The sequence below is a fragment of the Podarcis muralis genome, chromosome 8 (assembly GCF_964188315.1).
Source record: "Podarcis muralis chromosome 8, rPodMur119.hap1.1, whole genome shotgun sequence".
Lineage (NCBI taxonomy): Eukaryota > Metazoa > Chordata > Lepidosauria > Squamata > Lacertidae > Podarcis > Podarcis muralis.
The window spans coordinates 23357948-23385902 of record NC_135662.1 but is presented as its reverse complement, the minus strand read 5'-3'; the positions used below and the strand labels follow the sequence as shown (position 1 = coordinate 23385902).

The 27955-nt window shown below is 37.8% G+C and overlaps 1 protein-coding gene across 1 annotated transcript; it reads left to right on the top strand.

Moving 5' to 3' along the window:
• Positions 1-2: 2 nt before the first annotated feature.
• On the top strand, positions 3-27947 carry SPAG1 (sperm associated antigen 1). The gene is made up of 19 exons (XM_028736391.2): positions 3-194; positions 2598-2739; positions 3420-3579; positions 3706-3831; positions 4610-4677; positions 5462-5574; positions 6616-6721; positions 8137-8267; positions 10132-10238; positions 11721-11883; positions 13351-13770; positions 14131-14230; positions 17242-17394; positions 21569-21744; positions 22099-22240; positions 22883-23009; positions 23299-23463; positions 26062-26430; positions 26550-27947. Exons 2-19 carry the CDS (start codon positions 2600-2602, stop codon positions 26679-26681), a joined length of 2898 nt encoding a protein of 965 aa, XP_028592224.2. The 5' UTR covers positions 3-194; positions 2598-2599; the 3' UTR covers positions 26682-27947.
• The last annotated feature ends 8 nt before the right edge of the window (positions 27948-27955 follow it).

Below are 27955 nucleotides of genomic sequence, written 5' to 3'. Positions count from 1 at the left end.
GCATGCGCTTGAGGGGGTACGTTTTGTTGCTCGAGCGAATTCTATTTAAAAAGTGGCTCTCGGCGGGGCCACCTGTAGGGTTTCCCTCAGCGGCGCCGGTTCAAGGCCGCTCCGAGCGGCGGCAAAGCGTTGCTGGGGTCTGTCTCCTGTGGAAAGGACGTTGGAGTGGCGGCGTTCGCTGGGGAAGGAAGCAGGTAGGAGCGTCCGTTGCCGGGTAGGGGATGCTGTGTGTGGCCGTTTGAGGATAACGGCAGGAGGAAGAGGGAGAGCGAGGAATCGCGGAGGATGGATGGGGAGGGCTGTGAGAGATCGGGGGGGGGGGGCACGAGTCTAGGGTGATGCAAACGGGGAAGGTGCGATGATGCTGAGAGGCAGCTATAATTGGTAGAACAGGCTTCATAGGGGGGCAAACAGGTGGTGGTGCCAGTGTGTGTTTTTCTTCCTTTAAAAAAAAAAAATTCTGATTTTTCTCTCCAGTAAGTTCAGGGTATGCTTTTCTCTGACTGTCTTCACAGCAACCCTGTAAGGTAGGATAGATTGTGGTGGTAATTGGCCTGAAGTCACTCAACTACATGGGTGTAGCCCCCAATCAAGTAAATAAATAAAAATACTCAAGTAACTGACCAATCATGTCACATGGAGCTCAGTTCTGCCCCCCCAACATAAATCCTGCCCCCCCCCCAACATAACTCCTGGCTATGCCCAGTCTCAACTATATGGATATTTGAAACTGCAAAAAGCTTCAACGATATATATTAAATGGGCAGCATACATGCTCCGCTGTTATCTTTCATGCTCCTTTTCCTACCCCCATGGGCGTAGCCAAGGGGGGCAGCTGCCCCCCAATCAATTAAAATCAATACAAATTTGAGGTTCTGCCCCCCAACAAAAGCCTGCCCCCTAACCAAAATCCTGATTATGCCCATTCCCCACCACCACCACCACCCTCATTGCTCTGAGGGCGAACATAGGGGTGTGACTGCTGTTGCTAAGGTCAGTTCTTGATTTTTGTGTGAATTGGGGCTAAGGCTGCAGAAATTACTTTGATAAAGGGGCACTGGCTAGGCCCTTAAAATACTCATGGTACAGGTCCCTACCACAAATTCGTATGTGCTGCTTTATACAGATAGATACAAATTTAGACCTCTGGGCACATTTAGATGGTTGGTGGCTGGAGTCTTGCCAGCTCTGTGCTTTACATCTATGCCCAGATGCCCTGTAAGCAAATAAAAGCATTTTATTTTATTTTATTTTATTTTATTTTTTTAAAAAAGGAGAGGGAAGGAGATCGGGGACCCAACACAAATGATCCAGTCATTTCAGACATTCATATAGAATAAAGCAGAATACCTTCAAAATGTTGTTACTTTAGGAGCTTGCTGCATGTACTGAAAAAGTGAGGCTTGCCTCCATGGTGTTGTGAAACTGCGTAGGGCAGGGCCTAATTTCAGGAGATGGTGATCTCCTGAAATTTCTGAGCTTTGTGGCTCACTTCAGTACATAGCAACAGTTGCTAGTGGATTATTTATTTATTTGCTGCAACCTGTTCCTTTTTTTTAACTGTAGAGGGCATTGTCCTTGAATTATTCTTTATAAAAAATGTATTTCCCCATTACAGTGCTGAAATTGTGTTTTGATGCTACGTTGTAGGCTTAAATGATTCTTGTTTTGTTTTTTATGTTTCAAAATGGGGATGGGTGAAAATTTTCCGGCATTCCATTTTCATGGGAAATTACAGGGTTGGTTTGTTTTTTAATTGATGCTGACATTTTGCACTTGTTAATCAGTACACAGTAAAATACTGTTTTCTTATAAACTGTAGCATTATAAACCATGTTCAAGAAATGAGCTTGTGGGTATTCTGTATGATTTGCATAAGGAGAACAGAAGGTAAATAATGTGGAAGATCTCTCACGACAGATAATTCACAAATACACTATGTTCTCTGAACCTATGATTCTCTAAGATCATCAGTCACATAATTTGCAGACAAAAATCAATCAATGGATTTATTTATATGCAAAAAGATCTGAGAATAATTCTCACAAATAGGATTATATTCAATTAGTCTGTGTTATGGAAAAAAGTTTGACATTCAGATGGCTGCCAAATCTGAATGAACATAAACGTTATGAAGTCTGCACTTGGTATGTTGTAATAAAAAGCAACTGTTATTGCAAATACAAATAAGAAAACAGTGGCTGCAAAGATTTAGAAACAAAAACAGAATTATACATGTGAAAAATTCTGCTGAGAAAATTCTTTTCACTTAATCGTGTTTTTTTTCTAGCAGTAGCTATTTATACATATAAGCATTTATGGTGCATAAAGTACTACCCACACAGAAAGTCCTGGTCCTATAAATTGTTCCATTTCAATGGACTGAAGCTAGAAGGATTTAAAACAGGTGCACAAGCAAGTATGTTTGAAGTAGTTCACAGGGTCAAAAATTAAGGCTGCAGTCTAATAATCTTCTGTAACTGAAAAGTGTTTGCAATGTACATAAGAGATTATAACACATTATTCAGTGAGCTTATGTAATTTCAAAATATATATGAATAGTGGGAAAATTTAAATATTACCTTTTATATTTCTAGTTATGAGTGCTGACCAAGTTTCATGCTTGTTAAGCCAAGGAACAACAAAAACATATCAAATTCCTATTGAGCATCTGGACTACAAATTCATTGAAACATGCAAAGATGTTAAGCATTTGGAAAAGATTCTTAAGATATTAAGGTAAACATTTAAATTACATGTTTATTTTATTATGGTTTACATATTTTTATTCATATTAACTAAACATTAACTAGAAACTAACAAGGCTATCACTTCTTTTGTAGACCTTGTCAGAAAACTTGTTTAAAAGCTAAATATTGTCATAATTTTAAATAAGTGAAAATAGTTTAGTCTTGCTAGCATGGCATTAGTATAACATAAATTGGTTGTTTGGACTGAGAAGGTGATATATTTATACTAGCTAAGGCTGGGATATTCAGATTTAAGATTTTACAGACCTTTTGGTCATACAGAATTGAGCCATTGAATGGTTGCTTTAAAAAGCAATACAAAAACAATACAAAATGTAGCAATGTCAGCTGTAAACTATTTACAAGTCTAGAGCAAATCAAACAAAAATAGTGGAAGTCTTTATCTCAGAAGGGGGGGGGGGTGTTATAACAGCTCCTGAAGTTAATATTTATGGTTTATGCTTTAAAAATTGCTATTGGTGATATCTAATGCTGTTTGTGTGGAGGTCCACTCATCCAGCAGGACTTACTCTTTCTCTGCACTCTCTCTTGAGTTTTCCCTAACCTGTCATAGCATATTTTGAGGATGCATGGGGGCTACAGGGGACAGAAGAGAATTCCTGTTGTGCTTACAGAAGTTCGTATAATGTCACATTTATTAATTTTTAGATCTGGTGAAGAAGGCTTCTATCCTGATCTTGTATTATTTTGTGAAAAACGCATTGAGTCTTTGGCTCCAAATAGCAGAGCTCTGCGAAGAGATAAACCTGCAGCCACTGCTTCTGATTTTACTACTGAGGAATGGAAAGAAATAGAGAATGAAATGAAGGTATTGCACTTCTTCATTCTGTAGCATGCTAATTTTGTATGTGACTTTTAAATAACAAATAGTTGTTGCCTGGTAAAAAAACAATTTCAGATTTTGAAATAAGTTTATGTTTTTGATTTCTTTCAGAGCTGGATTAACGAAATGAAAGAAGATGAGTATAAAATGCGGTATGCTACAATGGAAGTATTCAAGGAGAAAGTGGAAAATTTGCCACCAGTTCGTAGTTCAGATAGCTCTCTTCCTTCTAGACAGGTGGGAATCTGTGTTTCTATACAATATTCAATATCAATATATATATTTTTAATGTGTTGTTGGCATCTGACTAAGTCATACCTGAAGGAGACCCATTGAAATAATGGCCAACTTGTCCCTATTTCAGTAGGTCTACTCTGAGTATGACTTGGTCACATATCAAATGGGAGGGGGAAAACATCTAATAACCCTGGAGAGAAGTACTCCACAATGGAACATTTTGTCACAGGACCCTACTTGATTCAATTCAATTCAGGACCCTACATTCAAATTGTGTGAGTGCCAGTCGTGTAAAAGGAAGCTATCAGTAGGTTCAGGGCATCTCAAAGGTTTGCAGAAGTAGGGGAAAAGTACAAACAACCCCCAATCAGCCCAGTGATGGCAGAGCATTCCATGCCCACTAACTGGAGGTGAGGAATGGAAAGCTGGAGGGGGAGGGGCTGGATTCTTGATGAGATAGCACTCTGTGCTGCAATGTTTAATTGCAAGTCCCACTTGGTTATGTATGTTTGCAGATGATATGTTTGCAATTCTCATTTTTTCCCATATGAGAATTTTTATATTGAAATATTGACATTTATTCTTAGTTGATAAGCACATGATTGTAGAAAGGATAGCAAGTGATTGAGTTACTTACTGAACATATGTGAACTCCAAAACCTCAGTTTGAGGTAGCTAAAACATGTTATAATGCTCATATCACATGAAATGAAAAGTAACAAAACAAATTCTTTGATGAAGCTTATTATTTTATATCTTGTCTGACTTCTCATTCTAGAGCAAAACTTCAAGAAATGGTGTAATAAAGAATAAAAATGTACCAAGGGACTATAGAGAGTGGGATAAGTATGTCAGATACCTTCTGCATATTGTTTAATTCAATTATTTTCTAATGTTCTATTTAAGTTGGTTTTGGAAAAGGAACGTTTGTTTCTGTGTTAACGTGCCCTTGAAATTCTCAAAATCTCACAGGGCTAACTATAGACAAATGGTATTCGAAAGTCTAGTATTAATGGAGAACTTTACACAAAAATTGCATGTTGGGAGAAAGCGCTCTAAATATGATGAGTTGTATTCAACATCATGCTAAGGCAAGTATTTGATCTGTGCAATAATTTTTCCTTGCACAACATCTTGCTTGCCCTGCCAATATCCTTCTTAAATTGTGGTGCCCAGACCAGGACACAGTACTCCAGGTATGGTCTTTCCAAGGCAGAATAGAGCAGTACTGTTACTTCGTTTGATAGGAGCACTATACATCCTAGAATAGCAGTAGCCTTTTTTTTGCTGCTGCATCACACTTTTGAATCACATTAAATGTGTGGTCTACTAAGACACCTAGATCCTTTCCCACATCTTATATTTGTACAGCTGGTTCTTCCTACTTAAGAGTAGAAGGTGCCCACTGCTTGCAGCTCAGTGGGTTAGAGTGAGGTGCCGATAATGCCAAGATCGTGGGTTTGATCCCCATATGGGCCACCTGCATATTCCTACATTGCAGATTAATGGTCCATCATACCCTTAAACTATGTAAGTGTGAAGTCTTGTTATAGTTAAACACACATTTGTATAATTTATGGATGTTTATTATTATCATGTAAATATATTAAATGCTTTTCCATTTTTTAAGGTTTGATGTGGAAAAAGAATGTTCCAAAATTGATGGTTATGAGGAAAATAAGAGTAAACCCAGCTTTAAAACTACTAACAAAGGGTTACCAAAATCTGATATAGACACAACAGGTAGGTTTTCATTCAATACTACAGTGATTTTGGTTGCTGTTGCCTTTTATTGAAAAATAAGAAATCTACTATTCATAGGAATCTCTGTTTTCAAAAATACTGTGACTTGATGCTCATATAGAATTATGACAATTTATATGAATTTGTTTATCAGTATTGTATGCATTGTCAGTAACTCCTGTATATATCCAATGTCTGCCTATCCTTTCCCAGAAATATTCCCCCCCCCCCCATTTTACCATGTTACTTCAAAATTCAGTAATGCAGTCAGTACTGCTGAATTACAGCATTTAAAAATCCTGTGTTTTTGATTGCATAATTCTGCTAAGGTAGTAGATAAATCAGGAATATAGCTAGAAAACATTTTTTTGGAAACAGGGTTTTAAAATGTTATAACCCTTACCAGTGTGGTGTAGTGGTTAAGAGCGGTGGATTCGTAATCTGGGGAACCGGGTTCGCATCTCCGCTCCTCCACATGCAGCTGCTGGGTGACCTTGGGCAAGTCACACTTCTTTGAAGTCTCTCAGCCCCACTCACCTCACAGAGTGTTTGTTGTGGGGGAGGAAGGGAAAGGAGAATGTTAGCCGCTTTGAGACTCCTTCGGGTAGTGATAAAGCGGGATATCAAATCCAAACTCTTCTTCTTCTCTTCTTCTTACCTTGAAAAAAATAGCATACCCTTAAACAATAAAGCAAAAAAATTCCAAAGTGTAGTTTCAACCACTGTAGCAGCCTACTTTGACTGCTACTAGTATTTCAGGATCTCAGAGGTGCTTCCCAGCCTTGTTACAGGAGTTCCTTTTAACTGGACAGACTGTTAATTAAATTTGTTACCTTCTGTATACAAAGTATGTGTTCAACTATTGAGATATAGCATGTTGCCTGAAGTGGGTGGAGGCTCAAATCAACACAATAGAGCACTTGTAGATTATGTTTTTTACAATATTCTCTCTCTCATATTCTTTCTCTGTAGCATTAAAAGAAATGTTTTTGGTTTTGCCTGCATTTTTTCTTCCTTTAATATGTAATAGATATTTTCTAGGTTTGACTACAAAGGAAAAAATACTCATTGCTAATCGTGAAAAAGAAAAAGGAAATGAAGCATTTGTTACAGGAGACTACAAAGAAGCAGTTATCTACTATACTCGGTGAGTCATCCATAGTAATTATTAGCCTGCTGCAGTAGTAGTAGTAGTAGTAGTAGTAGTAGTAGTAATAATAATAATAATAATAATAATTTATTTATACCCTACCCATCTGGCTGGGCTTCCCCAGCCACTCTGGGCAGCTTCCAACAAAATATTAAAATACAGTAGCAACCTGGATGCAAAGCAGGCATTAATATGTAGTCTTAAAAGCTACAACTTCCATTTAAAAAATCATTTAGCTGCTTCACTATCAACTTCATTGTTTAAAAGTGGTTTAAACAAAATTTGTATTAGTATACATATATCAATTTTATGGTATGCATTTTTCTGCGTATATGTTGTGTAGCCAGACAGCAACCCTCACAATAAGGCATTCTAGACTGAGACTGTGTACTGACAAAAACCTCAAGAACTTGAAAGTGCGACATGACACTTTTTTTGTGCAGAGACACTTCTTATTCTGTCCTATTAGGCAGCAAAAATGGCTTGGACTGATCCTGATTGTATAGAATATGGTATATATAGATGCCTTCTTCCTGGTGGTCCTTGCAGTTGTGCTGGGCTTTGTTGAAGGTTTGAAACCCGGCATAACTGTGGGGATGACTCCCACCCTCCTCCAGTTCCAAATTTGTAGGTGGAGAACTAGAATTTGTTTTGGCACTGGACAGCTGATGTACTTGATGTACCTCTGCTGCCCATTACCCAAATGAGCCTATGCCAACCTTCACCTCCAAAGCCAGAGAGAAAACTTGTGCTTGTTTTGGTACTAGGCAGCAGAGGCACTTTGTGAATCTTTAACTGACCAAGGCCAACATGGCAAGCCACAGTCTTCATCTTCCGCTTGGAGTTGGGGGTGGGTGCAACTTAGTTTGCTCTGTAACTCAGTGCAGTTGCAGGGGATTATCCCAGCTCTACCTTCACTTCTTAGCTGGAGAGTTCATCATTGCTGACATATGTAACTTTTGCCATTACAAGGGTGACAGGCAGAATTGTAGATCACTTGGCCTTTCTTACATGCTTTATCATATAGTCTTCATATTATAGCATTATGACTTGTAGTCAATTTTCTGCACTGAGTTGCATGAGATCAATAGAGAATGAAAATGGTTAGGTAACTACGGAAAATAATTTGTCCCTCTTTAGGCCTTTATGTGTATTCTTTATCTTTCTTTGCCATTTTCATTAGCAGATGGGAGGCCACACCCACTCTGATTGGATCTTTTACTCTTTTGACTTGTACTTGTTTTCATTTGTACTCTGTACAGTACTGTAACACTCCTATATTTTTCATTCTTGGGTCTTCTGGCTTTACTTTGTAACAACATTCCCGCACCTTAGGCTTTAAGGCGTCACCTGACTCTTTTCTGAAGTGTCTGTGTTCATTTCAGCCTGCCTAATGCCTCAGTATTTTGCAGGAGCATATCTGCCTTTCCCACTGTGGCTGCATACAATAATAAAGCTCAGGCAGAAATAAAACTTCAGAATTGGCATGTTGCTCATCAGGATTGTGAGACAGTGTTAAAAATGGACCCTGAAAACATAAAAGGTAAAATTAAAGAAATCACTTTTGAGAAATTAATGCTAGCAAAATTCTTTTTAAATTAATGGAGCAAAATCAGCATAGGTGACAAACACTGGTTTTTGAAATTTGTGGATTGCATTCTGTGGAGTAACCACTCTCAAATTTTTATTTTTCCACTTCTGCTATAGTGGGAAATGAATTGTTCAGCACATAGTGGCTTAGTACTCATGCTAAGTGCTTTACATGGTTTAGTGAAAGGGAATTTATGGGGGTACAGTATCGGCTTTGCCATTAGAACCCTGAATATTTTCCCACTCACCTCCAATATTCACTGTAAAAGCTTGTATCCCTTCAATTCAAGGTAAATTCCGAGACAGGGCTAGCCAGGTGATGGTGGGAGAAGTTTACTCCAAGCAACAAGAGTTCCTCTTCCAACTATTAATCAGCTGAAGGAAGTTTAGCCTACTTTGTCTAAAGCAATTTATTGCAGTCCTGAGAGGTGAAAAGTTGGCTTTTCCTAGACGGTGTAAAAGGGAAGTCCCCACATGTCTAGGTACTGCCTTTTCCTAGCACCAAACTAAGTAAATAAAAAGGGAGAATAACAGAGCAATCCTACAGAGATCCGGGGAAGCACAAGAGTCTAAGCACAAAATAGGACATAAAGTGGTGCTGGTGGACTTATTTCCTTTATTCCTATCCCCAGTTGGTTTCAGTAGGAGGGAAGATATGCCAGTTCCAGTGTTGGCATAGTTTGTATAAAACTTGCCACTACTGCAATGAAGAGTCCTCCAGCTGGTGAGGAAGGGATTCAGGGTTCCGCAGCTGCCTTTCCTGGGAGTGTAGAATTCCTCCTTGAATTATGCTTGCTCCTTTAAGAGATAGTTGGCCTCTCCCACTCACAGCAACTGTTATTTCTTTTGCTCTGTTTCCCCATGACAAGTGATTGTGTACAGATACAACATTTTGAATTTATGTGTACATGCCATGCAATTATCATACATACATATACCATGTGGGAGACTTTTTATAGTGTGGTTGTTGGACTAGGACCAGGGAAACCTGGCTTCAAGGTTAGCCCACTTTACAGATCGTTTTGACAATAAAACTGGGGAGTAACATAAGCCACCCCAAGGTCCTTGGAGGAAGAACAGCATAAAAATGTAATGAATAAATAAGAAATAATGCCATGTTACATTATATAGGTTATTGCAGCTGTAATCACATCTCTTTTAGTGGGTTAATTTTTGGTAACAGATTATACTTTGATGGGAGACTGGGACAGATTAGAAATTTAGCGGAATAATTACGGTATTAAAATAAGGGTTGAGGATCCTTTTTCAACCTGAGGGCCTCATTCGCTTTTGGGCAGCCTTATAGGACCTTGTGCCATTGATGGGCAAGACCAGAGGCAAAAGTGGGCTAAGCAACTACCGCCATTTTTGCCTTGTGTACTGTAGGTTGGCTTCTTCACACTCGCACATCTCTCTGTATTCTCCATTGAGGAAGCAAGAAGCCTTATCGGAGTTAAGGACACATTCCAGCCACTAGAGTGGGGTGTAAAGATGGGTGTGGTTCAGAAGGGTGTGTGGCTTGGGGAGAACTTCAGGGGCCAGATGGAGTGGCCTGGAGGGCTGCATCTGGCCCCTCGGCCTGAGGTTCTGCATCCCTGTACTAAAATGGATCCTTATATGTGAAGATGGTTTGTCTGCGTCAAATTGAAATTATTTTTTAACCATTCCTCTTTATTACAAAGCTATATTGCAATAGTTGCAAGTTATTATATAATTCAGAATTATTTTACATTTCCACAATTTCACATTATATTGACATATTTATTATGTAACTTAGAATATTGCAATAAAATAATGCATTCTTTATTGATCTGCAGCTTTTATGCGCCGTGCCACTGTTTACACTAATCTACATAATTTCAAAGCAGCTGCAGAAGATTTGAAGAAAGTGTTACAGATTGAGCCAGAAAATGCTACTGCTAAGGTAAGTATTAATTGTTGACTTCATGGACGTATTGTAAACTATGGATACCGTTTGTATTAGACATATTTACTATTGAAAGATGGTACACAATGAAATATATCTAATACAAATACTGTATTTGATACAAATACTGCCATCCCACAGATGGCGGCAGGTTAAACTGGTTTTTCAGAAGGGAAAAAAGCATTAAGTTTCCATCAGCTGATCCATAGTGGAGAGCCCACCATTCACCCAACTATTACAATACCATATTTCTCCCAATTTTGATGCTGCTCTGCAAGCTAAGTTTTCTGATTTGGAGGGAAGGTCACGCAGAAATAATCTGCACATTCTGAGGGTTCAAGAGAGATCTAAGGCTAAGCAATTGAATACATCTGTGGTTGTAGCTACTCTGTTGTGGATATTGCTATGGTTCTGTACACTGAGTTGGCCAATTGCAGCCCAGTTCCTTCCAGAATGAGTATCTCAAGTTCCAGTGGCATAGCATGCCTTTCAACAAATCCTGTAGCCCTCAACCAGTGGAGTACAAGATTGCTGGCTGAGCCATTGCAGCAGATTGAGTGGGGCAATCTGGTATTGTGTATGCTGGGGTATTGTGAGTTCATTGGCTCCCTATGTGGGTGTTGTCACTGGCACCATCCCTGATTGGTGGGCTTTGGTAGAGTTTCTCTTGACACGGAAGGCATGTCAGCCTGCAGCTTATTTTCCCCACTCTGGTTTAGTGCAGGTGACCTAAGTGGCACATACATGTCAGGAGAAGTATGGTAACGTATAATTGCTCCACACAATTTATATTTATTTATTAAATTTCTATACCACCCTTTGTCTGAGGATCACGGGGTGGTTTACAATTACACATGGATGAATTTAATATAGAAGATATTCTAAATGGCAAAAACAGTCTAGTTTTTCTTGCCCTTTCAGTAGCTTAAGTTGGTGAATGAGTCTTTCTAATACGTACAGCAGTATTCAACAGATCTTTGGGCCTAATTGAGAGAGAAATCCTGAGCCGATTTCTAATGATGAGCTATAGTCAATCTGGTTCCAAAGGCTATCTTGATAGACTGATAGTAATGAAAGCATCAAACAAACTGTATTCAGTAATATCAATTGTGGTACTAAACCAGCTGCCTCATTCAGAATTTTATACATTTCTACTTTAACAATCTCCCACTACAGATAATTTAAAGCACCACTCCCAATATAATATTCCTATATTTACAACTGTATTACTTAAATTTATTAGAGAACTACTACTGTACTGAACAGGTTCTTTTTAAATAGAATTTCCTATAGAGGTATATGTACTTTTCAGTTCTAAGTACTTTGGTTCTGATCTCACTTCTGACACTAGGTTCTCTAATTTTCTCCTTTTGCAATTACAGTATTATGTAATGTTGAAAATGTTGAGTGTATCTTTCAGTGGTGGAAGAATTTGTGTATTTAAAATAATAATAAATAAATATTGCTATATTACTACAGAAAAACTTGTTGGATATTGAGAAGAAGCTGAAAGAGTTGGAACCTATTTCTCAAACTAATAGCAAAGGGAAAAAAATACTTATTCAAGATATAGAAGACTCAGATGGTGATGAAGAACTAGGAGGAAATGAAGCAGAATGTGAAAATGGCAGTGGAGATAAAAGTAATTTTAACTTGTTAAGTGTTAATGGAAGGACATGGAGCTGACTGTAGTGTCACCTCACTGGAAGATAGTACTTCACATCATCCCAGATTTGAGCAGTGTGAGATTCCAGGGGTTCCAAGCACTTACCCAGGGTTCGTGTTTCCTTCGGAATGAGGCACAGTGGAGACTGAGGTGTCTTTATTATATATGGTTTATTTACACATATATATGTATACCTGAGCCTACGATGGAGGGGTTCACAGCATTAACATCCCAAGAGGATATTGCTTCCCGATAGCTGTGGCCTGGAATTCAAACAGAAATCCAATATCTCTCTGACTCACCAGCCTCCCAACTTGTTTGTGTACAGTTCTTAGACATACTTTCAATCTGTAGTATTGCACATTATTCCCCACCCACTCCAATTTTCCTTTTAAAAGTTTTCATAGCATAACCTCAGTTGTTTTGAATTCATATGTCTTTTAACAGTAGATTTGCAGACACTGGAGCTATTTTAAGAGGGAAACTCTCATAAAGTTGTGGTCTATTTTTGGTTTAAGATGGTATTAAACAATTTTGTTTAATATTTTGTGTTTAGATAAGTAAGAAATAAACATGTTCAATATTGCAAGTTTTACTTTTAAAATCTGGAATTATTTGTTTTAGGAAGATGCTGCAAAATGGTTATTTCACCTTTTTACGATCTCTTTAAAATGTCATTCTCTTTAAGATGATTATTTCATACTATTATAGGGGCTAACTGAGATAAAGCATATGGTAAATCTGTTTATCTGCTATACATTTTATATATTGAATATTCATCGTTTCTAAAACTGATCTCCAAATTGTTCACTTTAAGCAATCTATTCCTTTTTTCAGAGAGTAGCAAGTGAATACAACTCTACTAGTATAAAAACTGTTAATTGGTTTATCCAGTACCATTTTGTCCCCTGCTATCTATTCTAGACCATTTGGATATGAATAGCAAGCCTTTTTGAAATAATGGGTAGAAGAATTTATCCTTACCTTTTAGTGGACCTGAAACTGTATGTGAAACTTCACAATACAGAACATGGCTTAATCTTTTTATATGTTTAATATAGTCTCAAAAAGGTAGATTGCAACTGTGACTTGAAATGCAGTTGTGATTTGCTGTCTAATTTGCTTGTTAGGCCAAATTGTAAGTTGAGCATCTAGTATTTAAAAGGTTAATTTCAAGGTGATTGTATACCATTCAGAAGAGAGTAGTGTCAGTTCTTAAAAAATACTGATTTGACAGTGTTAAATTCCCATGATGGCAAACTGTTTATACTTAGCTGTGCTGTCTAAAAAGACTGCAGAAAATGTTATCTTTCATTGAATTCATTTCAGTAAGCTAATATGTGGGATATACCGGTACATGCTTTTAATCCACCCCTCCTTTGCTTTTACAATGGTTCCTTCTGATGATGCAGAGTCTAACCTAGCCGATTAACTTCCTTGTAGAAACTGCTGTGCTAGTGGGAGGAGAGATCACAACTGAGAAGACAGAAATGGGGAATGCACAAAAGAAGTTTCCCAGCAAAGGAGATGGCTGTAAATGGGAACACAAGGAAGCACAGAAGCTCAGAGACCCTTTGGAGAACAGTGTTAAAAAAGGCACACCTGAAAAAAAGACAGCCAAGGTTTTACGGGATTCTGAAAATGAAGTAAATGGCTATCTGGGCAGTGACAAAAATAATAGTGAAAACAAGGAAGTAGTACAGAAAAATGCAGAATCTTCAGCAGCTGGAAAAAACAGTTCTACTTTGCTCCCTTCCACTGCAGCAAAACTGAAAGCTGAAGGAAATGAATTATTTAAAAATGGACAATTTGGAGAGGCTGTCCTCAGATACTCAGAAGCAATTGAAAATGTGATTAGTTCTGGTGAGTTAAATCTTTATGCAGTTCTTATGGTGATTTAAAAATGTATCCTTTCTTCAATTAATATTTTTCTAGGAGAAAGCTGAATTTCTCTGTAATAATTATGCAGTTGTGAAAATATTCATATACAGTTGCCATGAGAATCAGATTTATCTGTAGAATTTCATTGTAACTGAGTTATGGCTGCATATTAAAGCAGTAGGATGTATTTATAGGTGATCCACTAAAAAAAAGATCCTTGAAGCTTTGCTTCATCAGCACAATTGCACTACTGCAATGCAACTTACAATCTAATGAAGTATTTTATACTAATAAAACTTGATTTCAGTGATCATAATCCACTGTAATTTTTTGTAATTTAAGGAATCCAAAGTCCAGAGGATCTAAGTATTTTGTATTCAAACAGAGCAGCATGTTACCTAAAAGAAGGAAACTGTGTTGACTGCATTCAAGACTGTAACAGGTAAATACCAATCTTACGCAGATAAACAACCCCCCCCCCCCATGATTTAACCTTCCTTTAAAGAGTTTAAACAGTTTGAAATGTGTAACCCCTATGAATATGATAGTATGTGTTTCGTCAGAATGTGTTGGAAATCACTTCCTTGCTAAGAGGGAGGAAGATGAGAAAGACAGTTAATATTTATCCAAATTATATAAACATGTAAGGTTGGTTTGAATGTAAAATTAAAGCAAGTTCATTACAGAATTGTATGTAAGTTCCTATAGCTATTAATGCATTTTCCATTTGATTCCAGAGCCTAGAATTATGTTTGATATTATCCAGAACGTTTTAAGTAGTTGCATCATAATTGCAACATGATTGCAATTGTGTTGCAGTGGTTCCCAAAAAACACATTCTTGGTCTCTTAAGTATGGTGCAGTATAGGGTATAGTTCTGACGGCAAATGTCTTGAATCCTTTCTCTCATCTAGAACAAGAGGGGAAGGGTGTAGCTCAGTGGTAGAGTATCTGCTTTTGCATGCAGGTGCGGCTCTTGGCACCTCCAGATAGGAGTGGGAATGTTCGCAGTTTGAAACCTAGGGAAGTCGTCACCAGTCTGTGTATACAATACTGACCTAGATTGACTAATGATCTTACTCAATACAAGGCAGCTTCATATATTCCTAACTTGCTGCTGGCTTCTCTAAAATGTATCCTCTTATACAGTGAATGTATTTAATCAGTATCTAATGAGTTAGACATAGCAGCAGAGCTATAGCTGTCCAGGCCTTGCCTTGTTAAATGTAGACATTAGACGGTCAATGTATTTTATACAGGGGTAGCCAGTGTGATGCCTTCCAGGTGTTATTAGACTGCACTGCCTGTCAGCCTCAGGCAGCATGGTCATGATGAGGAATGATTTTAGTTGTAATCCAATGACGCCTGGACTCTGGAGGATGCCATGTTGGCTACCTTGTGTTAGGATTTCTGATTTAATTTCTGTTTTAATAGAGTTAAATTTCTGAATTTCTGATTCAATAAACATTTCTGGATCACAATTTTGTTTAATAGCTCTTGAATCTCACAGGCAACATATACTTCATAATTGTTAGGCAACTCACACAAGCTTTCAGGTGTTAGAGTTGTCCGAGACAACTAATCATTGTTATATAAAAATAAGTACAAAATAGGTTGGCATCTTTAATTGCACCAACTTTTGTTGGTTTAGGAATTTGAGAGTTTTAGAAGTTACAAAGAACTTGTAGTAATGGGTTGTGATAACATTGTAGACAGTGCTTAACTCTGTCATTACTCACTGCTCAGAACTCTGCCTTGAAAATAATGGACAGATAGCGTAATCATAAAATTATTTTCTGAGAAATTTTTGTTACTTAATGCTGAACGAGCTAAGAAGGATGAGCGGTAGGAGTATATTAAATATTAAAACTGCATCCCAAATTACTGAATGGTGAGATTGGCGAGTCTATTTTCTAAATATTCTCCAGGGGAGGAATGGAATTATCTGATGCTTCAGGAGGGGCTCAAAAAAGGAAATCACCAGAAAATTCTCAGAAAATTCTCTGAGAAATTCCAGCTCAGCCACTCACCCACCTGCTGAAGTTCCTCACCACTGAAACTACGAAGATAGGCTTGAAAGTTGTGTGCAGTGCTTTAAGTCTTAGAAGGCAGAGAGGGGGCACAGCAGGATTTCCAGAGCTAAGAACCTTGGTTTGGTGTTTTGCATAACTCTTGTCCCTCCCTATGATTACCTGACACATAATAAATTATGCAAACAGGGGAAATATTTCTAAACAGTCTTAATTTGCATAATTTATATAAGCCACAGAATTCAGCTTTTCTTGATTCAAAATGTTTATTTGAATTCAAGTCCTACCTAGCATTGTTCATATTGTTACATAAAAGCTTAGAATTCTCAGAACAAGTGCTTCTCCCTCCATTATAAAAATACCAAAATGTTGGATGTTACTCTTTTATGATATCTTTATTAAAGCTACAGAGTTAATCATATAATGGGATGAACCATTTGTAGGTAAATACTGTATATAGCAGTATTGTGTATCTTCATGTAGGGGTGACAAATTCAGGTACTATTACTTGTAAAGATAATTTGGACCAAGTAATTGGCAGTTGTGTATATTGCAAGGAGACAGTAATAAATAAATACTTTTTTCAGCTATTAGGCTCTGGGTGTACAGTGGTACCTCTAGTTGTGAACTTAATCCGTTTCAGGGTGCCGTTCACACCCCAAAAAGTCTGAAACTAGATCGCCTCTTCCGCGCATGTGCGCGGCGCGATCAAGCACTTCTGTGCATGCACACGTGGTGAACCCGGAGTAAACACTTCCGGGTTTGCCACGTTTGTAAGCTGAAAGTCCGTAACAAGAGTGGAACGCAACAAGAGGTACCACTGTATTTTGTACCTGTACATACTTAACGTTCTGCAACTATAACAATCTGCAAGCTATATAGATATAGATACAGATGACAACAACAACAACTAATAAGAAGAAGAAGAAGAATCCAATTTCTTATTTATACCCTGCCCATCTGGCTGGGTTTCCAGGGATGGGGAATCTGTGGCCCTCCAGAAGTTGTTGAACTCCAACTCCCACCAGCCTCAGCCAACATGGCCAATGGTCAGGGATGATAGGAGCTGTAGTCCAGTAGCATCTGGAGGGCCATAAATTCCCTACTCCTGACCTAGATACTACTTTAAGCGCGACAACCATTAATCCTCTGAGTTGCTTCTCTGCTAATAAGTATCACTCAGTTTAAATCTGTCTCTTATCTATATGATTAATAGACTTTCCTTTATATTGTCCCAATATAAAAAATAATATAATAAAATAGCAATAGACCGCTTGGTCCATTATTTCCTTTCCCTTCGATTTATTTTAGGATAGGTCCATATCTGAAATATACATGTTTATAAGCATATCAAAATTCTGCATGTTTTTTTCTGTGTTTTTCTTTCAAGTATTTGTAATAACTTCTGGCCATTTGTCCTTAGTGCACTAGAACTTCATCCATATTCTCTGAAACCTCTTCTGCGTCGAGCAATGGCCTATGAGTCTATGGAACGATATCGGCAGGCATATGTTGATTATAAAACAGTACTACAAATAGACAGTGGAATCCAGGTAGCAAATGACAGTGTTAACAGGTAAAACCATTTATAACATGAACATAAAATTGTAGCATACCAATGTGGAACGACTACAAGCTTCAGTGTCAGTTCATCTAAATGGACTTCATATACTGATCTGTTGAATGGGGACCAAAATCTTTTGTGGCCAGGTGCCTGTTTAGTGATAATCTAATTCTGGATATATATAGCCATATGATGGGTAGAAATAATTAAAAATGGGGGCTGTATACTGCTTCCTTTACTGCATACCCTCCTTTTAAAATTCATCTATTTTTTTTGGTGCTGTTTTTAGTTGCTTTTATTCTGTTCTGTACGTTACTTTGAGATATATATGTGGAAGGTGATTTAGTAAATATGCTCACCACCATCAGTTTCTCTGCCTTATTTAGCAGTAGTGGTTTTGATGTAAAGTGGTTTGGAGTCACCCAGGTTGATGAACCTGAGAGAATTAATTATACATTTGTCTGGAGAATTTCAGGATTTCATGGCTGCATGACCACCATGGGTCAGCCTCAATCATTATTGAGCTTCATGCTTCTGGCAGGTTATAATGTTGATACGGTGTTTTGTACTTGACAGAATGATGGGTTCTAGGGAACTTGATGTGGTCCCCTTATAATGAACAGATTGCTGCCTCACAGTGTTAAGGTTCACTGGGACCTCTAATCTCTGCAGGGGTGGGGAACCGATTTAGAACAGTTTGCCTGGGAATGGATTCTTGGTGCTTCTTTGGGAGTTTTCTATTTCCAATGTCTAGCAGTCCTGTTGGACCCCTAGCCTACCTCTAGAATGGGGAAATGACTAGGGCAGTTGACATGATTGCTTCTAAATCTCTACTTCACTTTTTAAAGCCCAGCTCCACAATTTCTGGGATGATTGAAACAGTGAAATAGCAGGTACATCAGCTAGACACACAGTGGTGAAATATTCAAAGTGAATCCAACCCAACATGGACTACAACCCATTTTCAGACTCTTTGGTGGTACTCAGTGGTAGTAGTGATGGTGGCTATTAAATGTTACTGTTCCATCATAATTTGGTCCGTGTGATTTTGGCAAGTGTAGCTTTTCCGAGTGGTGAGAGGGCATTTACCCTTACTGTAATTGATTTCATAGAATATTATAAACATATAATTGTAAAGTTTGAAGGGACCACAAGAGACATCTCATCCAACCCCTCATCCAATCATTCAATATAGGAGTCTTTTTGCCTAATGTGGGGCTGAAACCCACAACCCTGAGATTAAGAGTCTCATGCTCTAACAACTGATCTGTTGTCTACACTTGTTTACAAGACATTTCCTGCATGAAGTCGCTCACATCCACTCTGTCTTGAATGCCATAGTAATTGCAGAATCATTATGTGCATTTAGAACTCTTGCTCACCCTCTTATTATGGATACACTTCAGCTTGTGCATCATTGGAGGTTTGAAGCCTACAACAGGCAAGGATAGATTGTACACATAATAGCCTTATACCTCCAAGGATCTTGCAGCAAGAGGTGGAATGATTGGTTGGGTGAATCAGTAAATGCTTCTTTGAGAGAAGGCAGGAAAGGAAGTTGTGGTGAAAAGGTGACTGGCAATGTTTTCTTGGATGCCACCAATCTGGGCAATTAGTCGTCTGTGTCCTGCATACCATTTTTGGACAAAGTGCTTCAGCATCTAGTGATGGCACCCAGCAACAACAAATATTTATTATGGTCGTAAACAAGCATAAATGACACCCAAATTCTTTATATTTCTAGATGATAGAGGGTATTTAGATCCTTTTCAGTCTGGTTTCTTGTTTGGATTTGGGACAGAGACTACTTTGGTTGTCCTGGTAGGTGACCTTCATAGAGAACTGAACAAGCAAATAGTGTCCCTCTTGGACAGATGCTTTCAATGTCTGCTGAAGACTTATGTTTTTGCCCAGGCTTTCCCTGACTCATTAAGTTTTACAAGTTTGAAATCATCCAGATTTCTGCTTTATTTGCTTTTATGTGTTTTACTATTTCTTGCGGGTCTTAGGTTGTGTTTTTGTTTTAATGAAAGATTGTTCCTTTTTAGACTGTATACCATTAGTTATTTAAAAATACTAAGTGATATATACGTACATGTTTTTAAATAAAACATGCATATAATCTTGTGCAACATCCTTTTCTGTGGATGTAACTCCCATGTTGCTGGGGATATTTGTACGAAGAAGCCTGCGTGTATTGGAGCAGAATACCACTGCAGAGGTTTGCTATGAATGCAGCTTTCAAAATGAAACCATTTGGCCTAAACATCTTGATTAATGTGCTAATAAGTTCGCTTTATTGCTGTGATAACTGTATTGGCACAATAAATTTAGTGCAGTTTTAGTTTCCCCGTAAATTGATCTCTAGTGTACTGCCAGATTTAATCTTAAGATCTGTACTGTACATTACTGCATTAATAGGGAGCCTTTAAGAAAAGTGGTTTGTTGTTGACCACTCAGTTAAGTGTTTCTTGCACTAAAGGCCAATTATTAATGTACATAATATACCTATATGTCACCACTGAAAGTCTAATATTAGTTTGAGGAACCATAATAATAAGCCCACTTCACTTTTGGGACACACTACTTGGAAACTGAACTGACATGCCAATTAGGGAGTTATCTACCAAGATCTGCTACTATAAAGTTTTGTTTTTTCCCCTAGCACACTTTGGATGTTATTAAAAAGGGGGTAATCATTAAAAATAATAATTTGCAAGTTATAAAACTGCTTATATATAATAAATAATTCCCTTTTATTTTTGTCACCTGAGATGATTATACATGTCTCTTAAGTGCTATCAATTTTAGTTCATGTTTTAAGTTTTATTAAATATGGCTCTTGTGATTTCTCAAGATACTATTTTTCCATCATTTGTCCAAACAAGAGCTTAGGTTCATAACCCTGGAATTTTAATGAGTTTACAGTTGGAGCTTTGTAAGAGTTTAACATTCCAACACTAAGTCATATGTGCAATATTTCCATTTTATCTTGTATTCATCACACTGAATAACATTTTTTAATGTTCAATCCACAAAACATTGTAGGCCATACAATGTATTTTAGACTAGCTTGGATAGCCTTTTGTACTGTGGTGGTCTGGTGCAGATGTAAACTATTTGAAACTAAACCCTGTGATATTTAAAGAAATAAACAGTGTTCATGGCATGTCCATCAGTCTTTGAAAAGTGCTTGAGAGATTTGTGTCTTGCTTTGGTTAAACATAAAATATTTTATTCCATATTTGCTTTGAGAAATGGTGGGAAGCACCCAGTGTTAATAGACCCACTGAAAACCTTGGGCTTAACATAACTTGCCCATTGATTTCAGTTGTCCTGCTCTGAATATGACTGACATCAAATATCACTGAATATATTTAATTGGTGCTATGTATATTCAGGTGTTTTCTGTCATGTGAAATAGATGAAGTAGAAATTGGAGGTCATAAACTTAGGATTTCCATTCTTTTCATCTTATATTTGCATTTAGATGTTTTAAGAATTACTCCAAATACCTTCTACTTTCTTGCTTCTTATGATGGCTTCTGCGTAATTCTGAACACATGGACTCCCCAGCCCCTCTCTAGGTCTTACTTATGCTTTTGCTTCACTGCTTATTGCTCTCTTCCTGGCAACCCATCTCCTTATTTCAGCTGCTTCCTTCTCCTTCTGGTAATTCATTTTCAGTTTGCAAAGTATTTGTTTCTGCACTATGTGAAATAGAATTAAACTAAGTTGACATAGTATTATAAAACATGAAGTTTGAAAAAATACTCTTTTGGTTTGAATTTGATTCCTATGAAGTAATTATTGAATACCTCAGAATATATGAGTGGAATGCTCCTAGCAGTACAAAATAAACAGAATCTGATTATCTTGGGGCTGATTTGTGTGTACTATGCACGTGGTTCTCACTGGGTCTGAAAGAGATAAACAGTTCAATGGGGCTTTCATGCTTGTACTTAGTTGACATATTCAATAGATAATGTTATGGTTACTAGCATTCTAAAGATAACATGGGTCTGGATAATAAATAAAAACAGCTTAATGTGATTTTTTAAAAAGATTTTTAAAAACTTGAATGCATACCATTTAAATTGTTGCAGTATTTTAATTACCGTACCTAATTAGTTTACTGCATTTTATTGCCGTCGGTGGAAAAAAACAACACCTTGTTTTTCTCTAGGATAACAAGAACTTTAATAGAGGAGGATGGCCCAAATTGGAGGGAGAAGCTATCCCCGATTCCTGTTGTTCCAGTTTCTGCTCAGTTACATTGGTGGGATGGAGGAAGTGTTACTGCAGAGCCAAAGCAGAAGAAAAATGCAGCCAAGCATGGAGATCAACAGTCACATTTTCCTAGTACGTGTAACATGATTGTTGATAAATGTTTTATTTGAGAAAGCTTAATACTTGGGAAATTCCTGCTAGTAACAAAAGAGCTGCATATATAGCTTTCATACTCTCACTGCAGTGTCCTTGCATGGACTGAGGGAGGGAGTTCTTAACTTTTGCTTCCTCTACAACTTTCTTGTTCCCTCAAAGCCTGGATTATCCAGTGAAAAGCGTGATGGTATGAACTTGCTCTTAAGAAATAGATCCATACTCTATGAATTCCAGCCTTGCTTTCTGAATGCCGCAAAACTAGTGCATGAATGTTCTCCCTACTCAAGTTTGCCGATGACTGATAATCTGTTTATCTGTTTGGGAAAATAGATGAAAAACCAGAAGAAATGTTCAAGTCACTTAAGAATAAAGGAAATGAATTTGTGAAAAAGGGTAACTATGAAGAAGCATTGATAAAGTACAATGAATGCATCAAATTAAATTCCCAGGAACAGACTATCTACACTAACAGGTAAGGAGAATTTTAAAACACTATCAGATGCAACCCAGCTTATTCAAATCAGCAGGCATTTGTCATTCATTTTAGTGGGAAATTGATTTTGTCCAACTTTAATTTTGTAATTGAAAGCTAGTTTCATTGCAGTTCTGTTATATGAAAGTCTATGCCTTTATATTAAGACGTTTATACTTTGCTATGCAGGGAGGACCATAAACATCTGGGCACACAATTCTCATATTGCCTTTCCAACTAGTACAGTCGTACCTTGGTTTTTGAACAGCTTAGTTCATGAACAACTTGGAACTCGAATGCTGCCAACCCGGAAGTAGATGTTCCGGTTTGCGAACTTTGCCTTGGAAGCCGAACGTCTGGTGCGGCTTCCGATTGGCTGCAGAACACTCCTACAGCCAACCAGAAGCTGCACCTTGGTTTCCAAATGTTTTGGAAGTCAGACAGACTTCCAGAACACATTCTGTTTGAAAACCAAGGTACAACTGTATATCAGAATCAAACTAAGTTGGCCATTTAGCCATTGTTATTACTACAACTATACACAATTCTTAATATACAAATAATGGGGCTTTGAGAATTGGCCTCAGGGTTCTATGGGTGCTACCCTATGTTCTTACAGTGCTTTTTCTTTTTACTCTATAGGGCCCTTTGTTACTTGAAGCTGTTTCAATATGAAGAAGCCAAAAAGGATTGTGATCATGTTCTTCAGATTGATGACTCTAACATAAAAGCTTTATACAGAAGAGCTCTAGCATACAAAGGACTACAGGTAAGAAAAGGGTTTTAGCTCTTAACTTGTTCAGTGTTAGTTATAGCATAAATGATAACATTTAAATTATCAAAAGTTTGAAGGAGGGAGAATTCCTGTTTGAAGAAACAGAAATGGAAAAATGCTGACTGCTGATTTGGAGGAACACTTTGTGGTAGTCACAGCATCACTTGACCTAGTCTTAATGCCAGTTCTTACTATGTTTTGCTATGTTTCATATTTGTAAATTTTGTGATATATCCAGCTATTCAGTTTATAAGGCCAATAATTGACTTTTTAAACATTTCAGAACTACAAAGCCAGTATTGATGATTTGAAGAAAGTTCTTCTAATAGATTCAAATATTGATGAAGCAAAGAAGGAGCTGCAGGAAACAACACAGTTGCTAAAACTGAAAAATGAGCATACAGTCAACGGGCAACAAAAGCAAAGGAAAAAAATTGAAATCCAAGAGGTATTCAGTTAAAAAAAAATCATGTACTGGGCCTATAAGTGTGTAAGATTCAGAGATGTCTGGATTGAACTGCTGAGTTCTCAAGCACTTTGTGGTAACTGGCAAGCTAAGTAAGTTGTGCAAGGCAGTTGTAGACCTGCTGGTTGTGGGGACTCTTTTCTGAGAAAATAGTGGAAGGCTAGGACCAGCTAGTCTATACCTTTGCAAATCATGCTTAGGGTCTTCTGGGCTTGTGTTTTATTAACAGGATCCTGTTTTGTTTGATGTTATAAACAAATGTGGCTAGCCACCAGCTGATTATCACATAGTAAACACCATATTAAAGTAAATAGTTTTGGCTTACTTATTGCTTATTATACAGCAGTCATAAAGAGAATCTCATTACAGTACTAAAGTAAGGTAGTTTAGAATATTGCTTATTACAGCCAAAGTATTTGTAATGCTTAAAATCTTGATGCTATATTTAAATTTAAAGTGCCCTCTTAGTCCCATTGCTTCCTTTTCTATATTACAGGTAACTCACAACTTGTTTGCATTCAGCTTTATGTGCTTGGCAAACTTTCTTTAAAAAAACTATAAATGTGAAAATTGAACCACCCTGAGATGTTATGATGAAGAGTGGTATATTAACTATGTGTTCATTTTCCTTTTCACTCAAAAAGGGGTTTCCAGTTAATAATGATAAATGCCAAGAATGTTTCCCCCCATTGTTTAAACTTTGCCTCCAATTTCCTCCTTTGTGCATACAAGAATCTATCTGCTGTGATCATATATAGAGATAATATTCCAAAATCCTTTTATTATGTATCCATTGGCCCACACCCAGTTCTGTATCTTCAATTTCCACTTCCTGTTGTATTTGCCATGTTTTTTCAGCCTTATCTAGTACTGACTCTTCCTTTTGTGTTTCTCTTTCCAAAAAGAATGCCAGAGATTTTAATTGCTTTATCCCTAGGATCACTCCAAGTCATAGGTCAAATTCTTTCTCTTTCAATTCCATCGATGTCAGGTTATCCAGATCTCTCTACATTTATGTCATTTTTGTTTTCCAAAATCTTTCCTTCATTTCTCCAAACACTTGTATAGTGGGTACTTCCATTTCATCAGTTGTTCCTTCTAGTTTCATCTCTCAGTCCTGCCAGTTCTTTGTCATCTTTGCCTCTATATAATTTCTGATCCTAATTTCCATTTCATTAATCTCTGGTTTAATTTCATTCCCCCTTTTCATTTTCTGTGAAGCTTTATTATTATTATTTAATTTTATAATGTATCTAAAACAGAGAATCCTAACAGATTAAAAGATGAAAAACATAACTACAAAATAGGAATGAGTAGCACGTTAGTGTTTACTTGCACTTTATTTTAACTATCAATGTTGTTATGCACTTGCTGTTGAGTCAAAATTATTGTTGAATGATTGAGGGACAGCAAAAACCCAAATCAGCAAGTGGGCAGGATGGAAGCTAGAGGGAAATGCCCTGGATCAAGGGCCACCAACATTATATTGCAAGTGCACATGTGATCACCAAGGGCTTCCCTGGCATCTGCAGGGTCTCCTCTCCTCCACTGAAATTACCATATTGGCCCGAATATAAGCCACACCTTTAAAATTGGAGGGGGGGGGGAAGAGAAAAGAACCCAAATATAAGGTGTTCCTGGCTGCATACTGGGCGACAGCGGAGCTGCGCTGCATTGCCAGCGGCCTTTCCCCTTTCTCGCTCTCTCCCTTCCCTGCCTTGGGGGAGAGGACGGGGGACTGTGCACTGGACGGGCGCTGCTTTGCCGCTCTTCTGGATGCATACCATAAGGTCGCGAATATAAGCCGCACTTTTAACTTTTCATGGTCGGAATTTGGGAAAAAAGTGAGGCTTATATCCAGGCCAATATGGTAGGTCTGAAAGTAGCTTTCTGTTGTAGCTAGTAGAATGTGCTACAGTGTGGGTGTGATGCCCATGGCAGTTTCCCTGGTTTGCAGATGTGCCCACAGGCCTCCAAAGGTTGGTAAATCTTATCCTAGACTCAGCCCAGTCTCTCGGTTCTGAACACAAGTTTTTTGATGCTGGAGTTAACATTGAAACTGTTAATAGTCCCTCCCTCACCCAACCTCTCTGTTTTTGTAAGTGCACCAGTTTGTTTACTGCTTTTAGTATACGCTGCTCTGATCGCAGACACCCCATCACATGTGCAGCCAGCTATGTGGAAGTCAGTTAAACATAGAGACCTGCACAGCATGAGCGTGCAGAGGATGAACATGAGCAAATAGGTGGAGCCAGGCATAATTTTTTGCATCCTTTTTTACCATGCAGTCAGGTAAGGGACTGAGAGGGATGGAGCCACCACAATCAAGCTCACCTATGTTATAATCTGGCAGCTGCACATGTGAACAGGGTCAGACATTGAATATATCATTTTGATGGTGTCTAGGACAGAATTAACTTATGAAAATCTTTCTCCCAAGAGACATTTTTAAGTTTTACTCAGGTGGCAATAATAATTTCTCTGACTGTGCTCCTGCTTATCACAATTATGAAATGTTACATGTTGCATATATATATATATCTCAAAACCAACCGGGCATGTGATTATTTCTTTATGAAGGTGAATGAGGAAGAGGAAGCTAGAGAGACCTATGCTGCAGAGAAGGCTACATCAAATCATGACAGCGCTAAAGGAGAGACTGACGCAGTGCCAATGAATAGTTCAGAAAAACTCATTATTTCAAAGCCATCTAATGCCTATGAATTTGGTCAGATTATAAATGTTGTGAATGCCAATAAGGACGTCGCTGCTTGTGCAGAGCTCTTGACAGCAATTGAGCCAAAAGATTTACCAGCCCTTTTAAGCAACAAACTAGAAGGAGACATTTTTCTGCTCTTTATCCAAGCCCTGCAGTCGGATGTATTTTGCCAAGACCCTGGACTGGTGTACCAGCATCTTGTCCACCTGAGTAGAGCAGAAAGGTTTAAGGTAAGGAATTATGGCATTTGCTGTCAATTATTTCTGAAAATGTGTAGGCATTTAGACAAATACCATTTGCGGATACCATTTATAAATGCTAACCACACATTTTTCCCCCCCCTTTTCAGATGGTGCTAACACTACTTAGTAAGAATGAAGTAGAACAGGTTCAACAACTGTTTGATTCTCTTTCCAAAGAGGAAAACCAACAATTTTCTTTAGATGATCTGAAGAGCCTTAAGAGAGACTTTGAACTTTAAACAACTTCATTTTGGAACTGCCTCTAGCATGCATTCCCTTAATGCTTGTAGGACGGGCATATAAACTATGCAGGCTTGCATGAGGTAAAGTCAGTCTTTTACCTGGACTGTTCAATATGCTGTACATTTTTTTTACAGTACTTGCACACTGAAAAATCTGCTCTTCCGTCTTGTATATATTTTATCCTGCAGAGTACACACGCATGGCTTTATAAGTAATGGGCCTATTCACTTACCATTTTGTTCCTGCAATTATACAATGAGATCAGGAGCACAGGACTCAGGCTTGCACATTCTCTTCAGAGGGGAGAGAACACATGAGCCAGTGAGGACATGGTTCTCTGGGACAAATCAACAGTTTCTAAAATGTGGGTCCCATATATAACAGTATATTTATCTAATAATCAGAATGTATTCAATGACATCAAGCTGTATTAATGGGGCTGAATATAGCCACCTATGTGGTATTCCCTTTCTTGTAATACAGGAGAGTCTTCTAAAGATGCTACTATTTCAGAAATGTCTTTGGACATGTAGCAGAATTGATGGAGAACATCTTGTACAAAAGTCCCATTGACTGAAATTGTGCATCATTATCTTTCAGTGGGACTTATGCCGAAAAACAATCCTATTGCATTTGTGCCTATAGCCTTCATTTTCTTCCTGCTAGTCACATCTAACTGCAGTGCAGCTGAAACCTACCTTTCTTTCCATCAGTCGCCGATGCACTTGGACAAACACTTGCATCTAGCTCCAATTCTGTGTGGCTTCAAAGGAAAACACTGGCACACTTCTTAAAATTCAATGCTAACTTAAATATATGCAGTAAAATACTTTATGGTACTGAATGTGTAAAGTTACATCTGCACTTTGGTAAGCAGGTTCCAAGAAGGGACAGTTTGGTCGTCTTCTACTTCGTGTCTTCTAGGTATGCAAAAATCATTTTATATGGCTTGTGGACTACTAGTGAACAGCAAAACAGGAGCAGGATAGACTATGTTGTTAAATGTTTTAAAGCAATAGAACTGTTATATTTTTAAACCAGAGACTCGTAATTTATTGTTAGTGTGCATATCAAATTTTATTATGGGAGGGACTGCTCAGGTACTTGCACTATTTTGAAGGTGATGTTAGTCAGTGACTTTCCCCATTATTAAATAACCTATGTATGACATTTCTGTTACCTTAAGACTTTAACCCGGTTGAAAGTTGTTTCCTTGAAGAACCCTTACAAGAAAATATTTAAAAATAAATATATTTGGCATATTTGTGTT

Coding starts and splice junctions, on each gene's coding strand:
- SPAG1 (XM_028736391.2), top strand. CDS start 2,600: ATGAGTGCTGACCAAGTTTCATGCTTGTTAAGCCAAGGAACAACAAAA. Junction 4,678..5,461: donor GACTATAGAGAGTGGGATAA/GTATGTCAGATA, acceptor CCATTTTTTAAG/GTTTGATGTGGAAAAAGAAT. Junction 5,575..6,615: donor ATCTGATATAGACACAACAG/GTAGGTTTTCAT, acceptor GATATTTTCTAG/GTTTGACTACAAAGGAAAAA.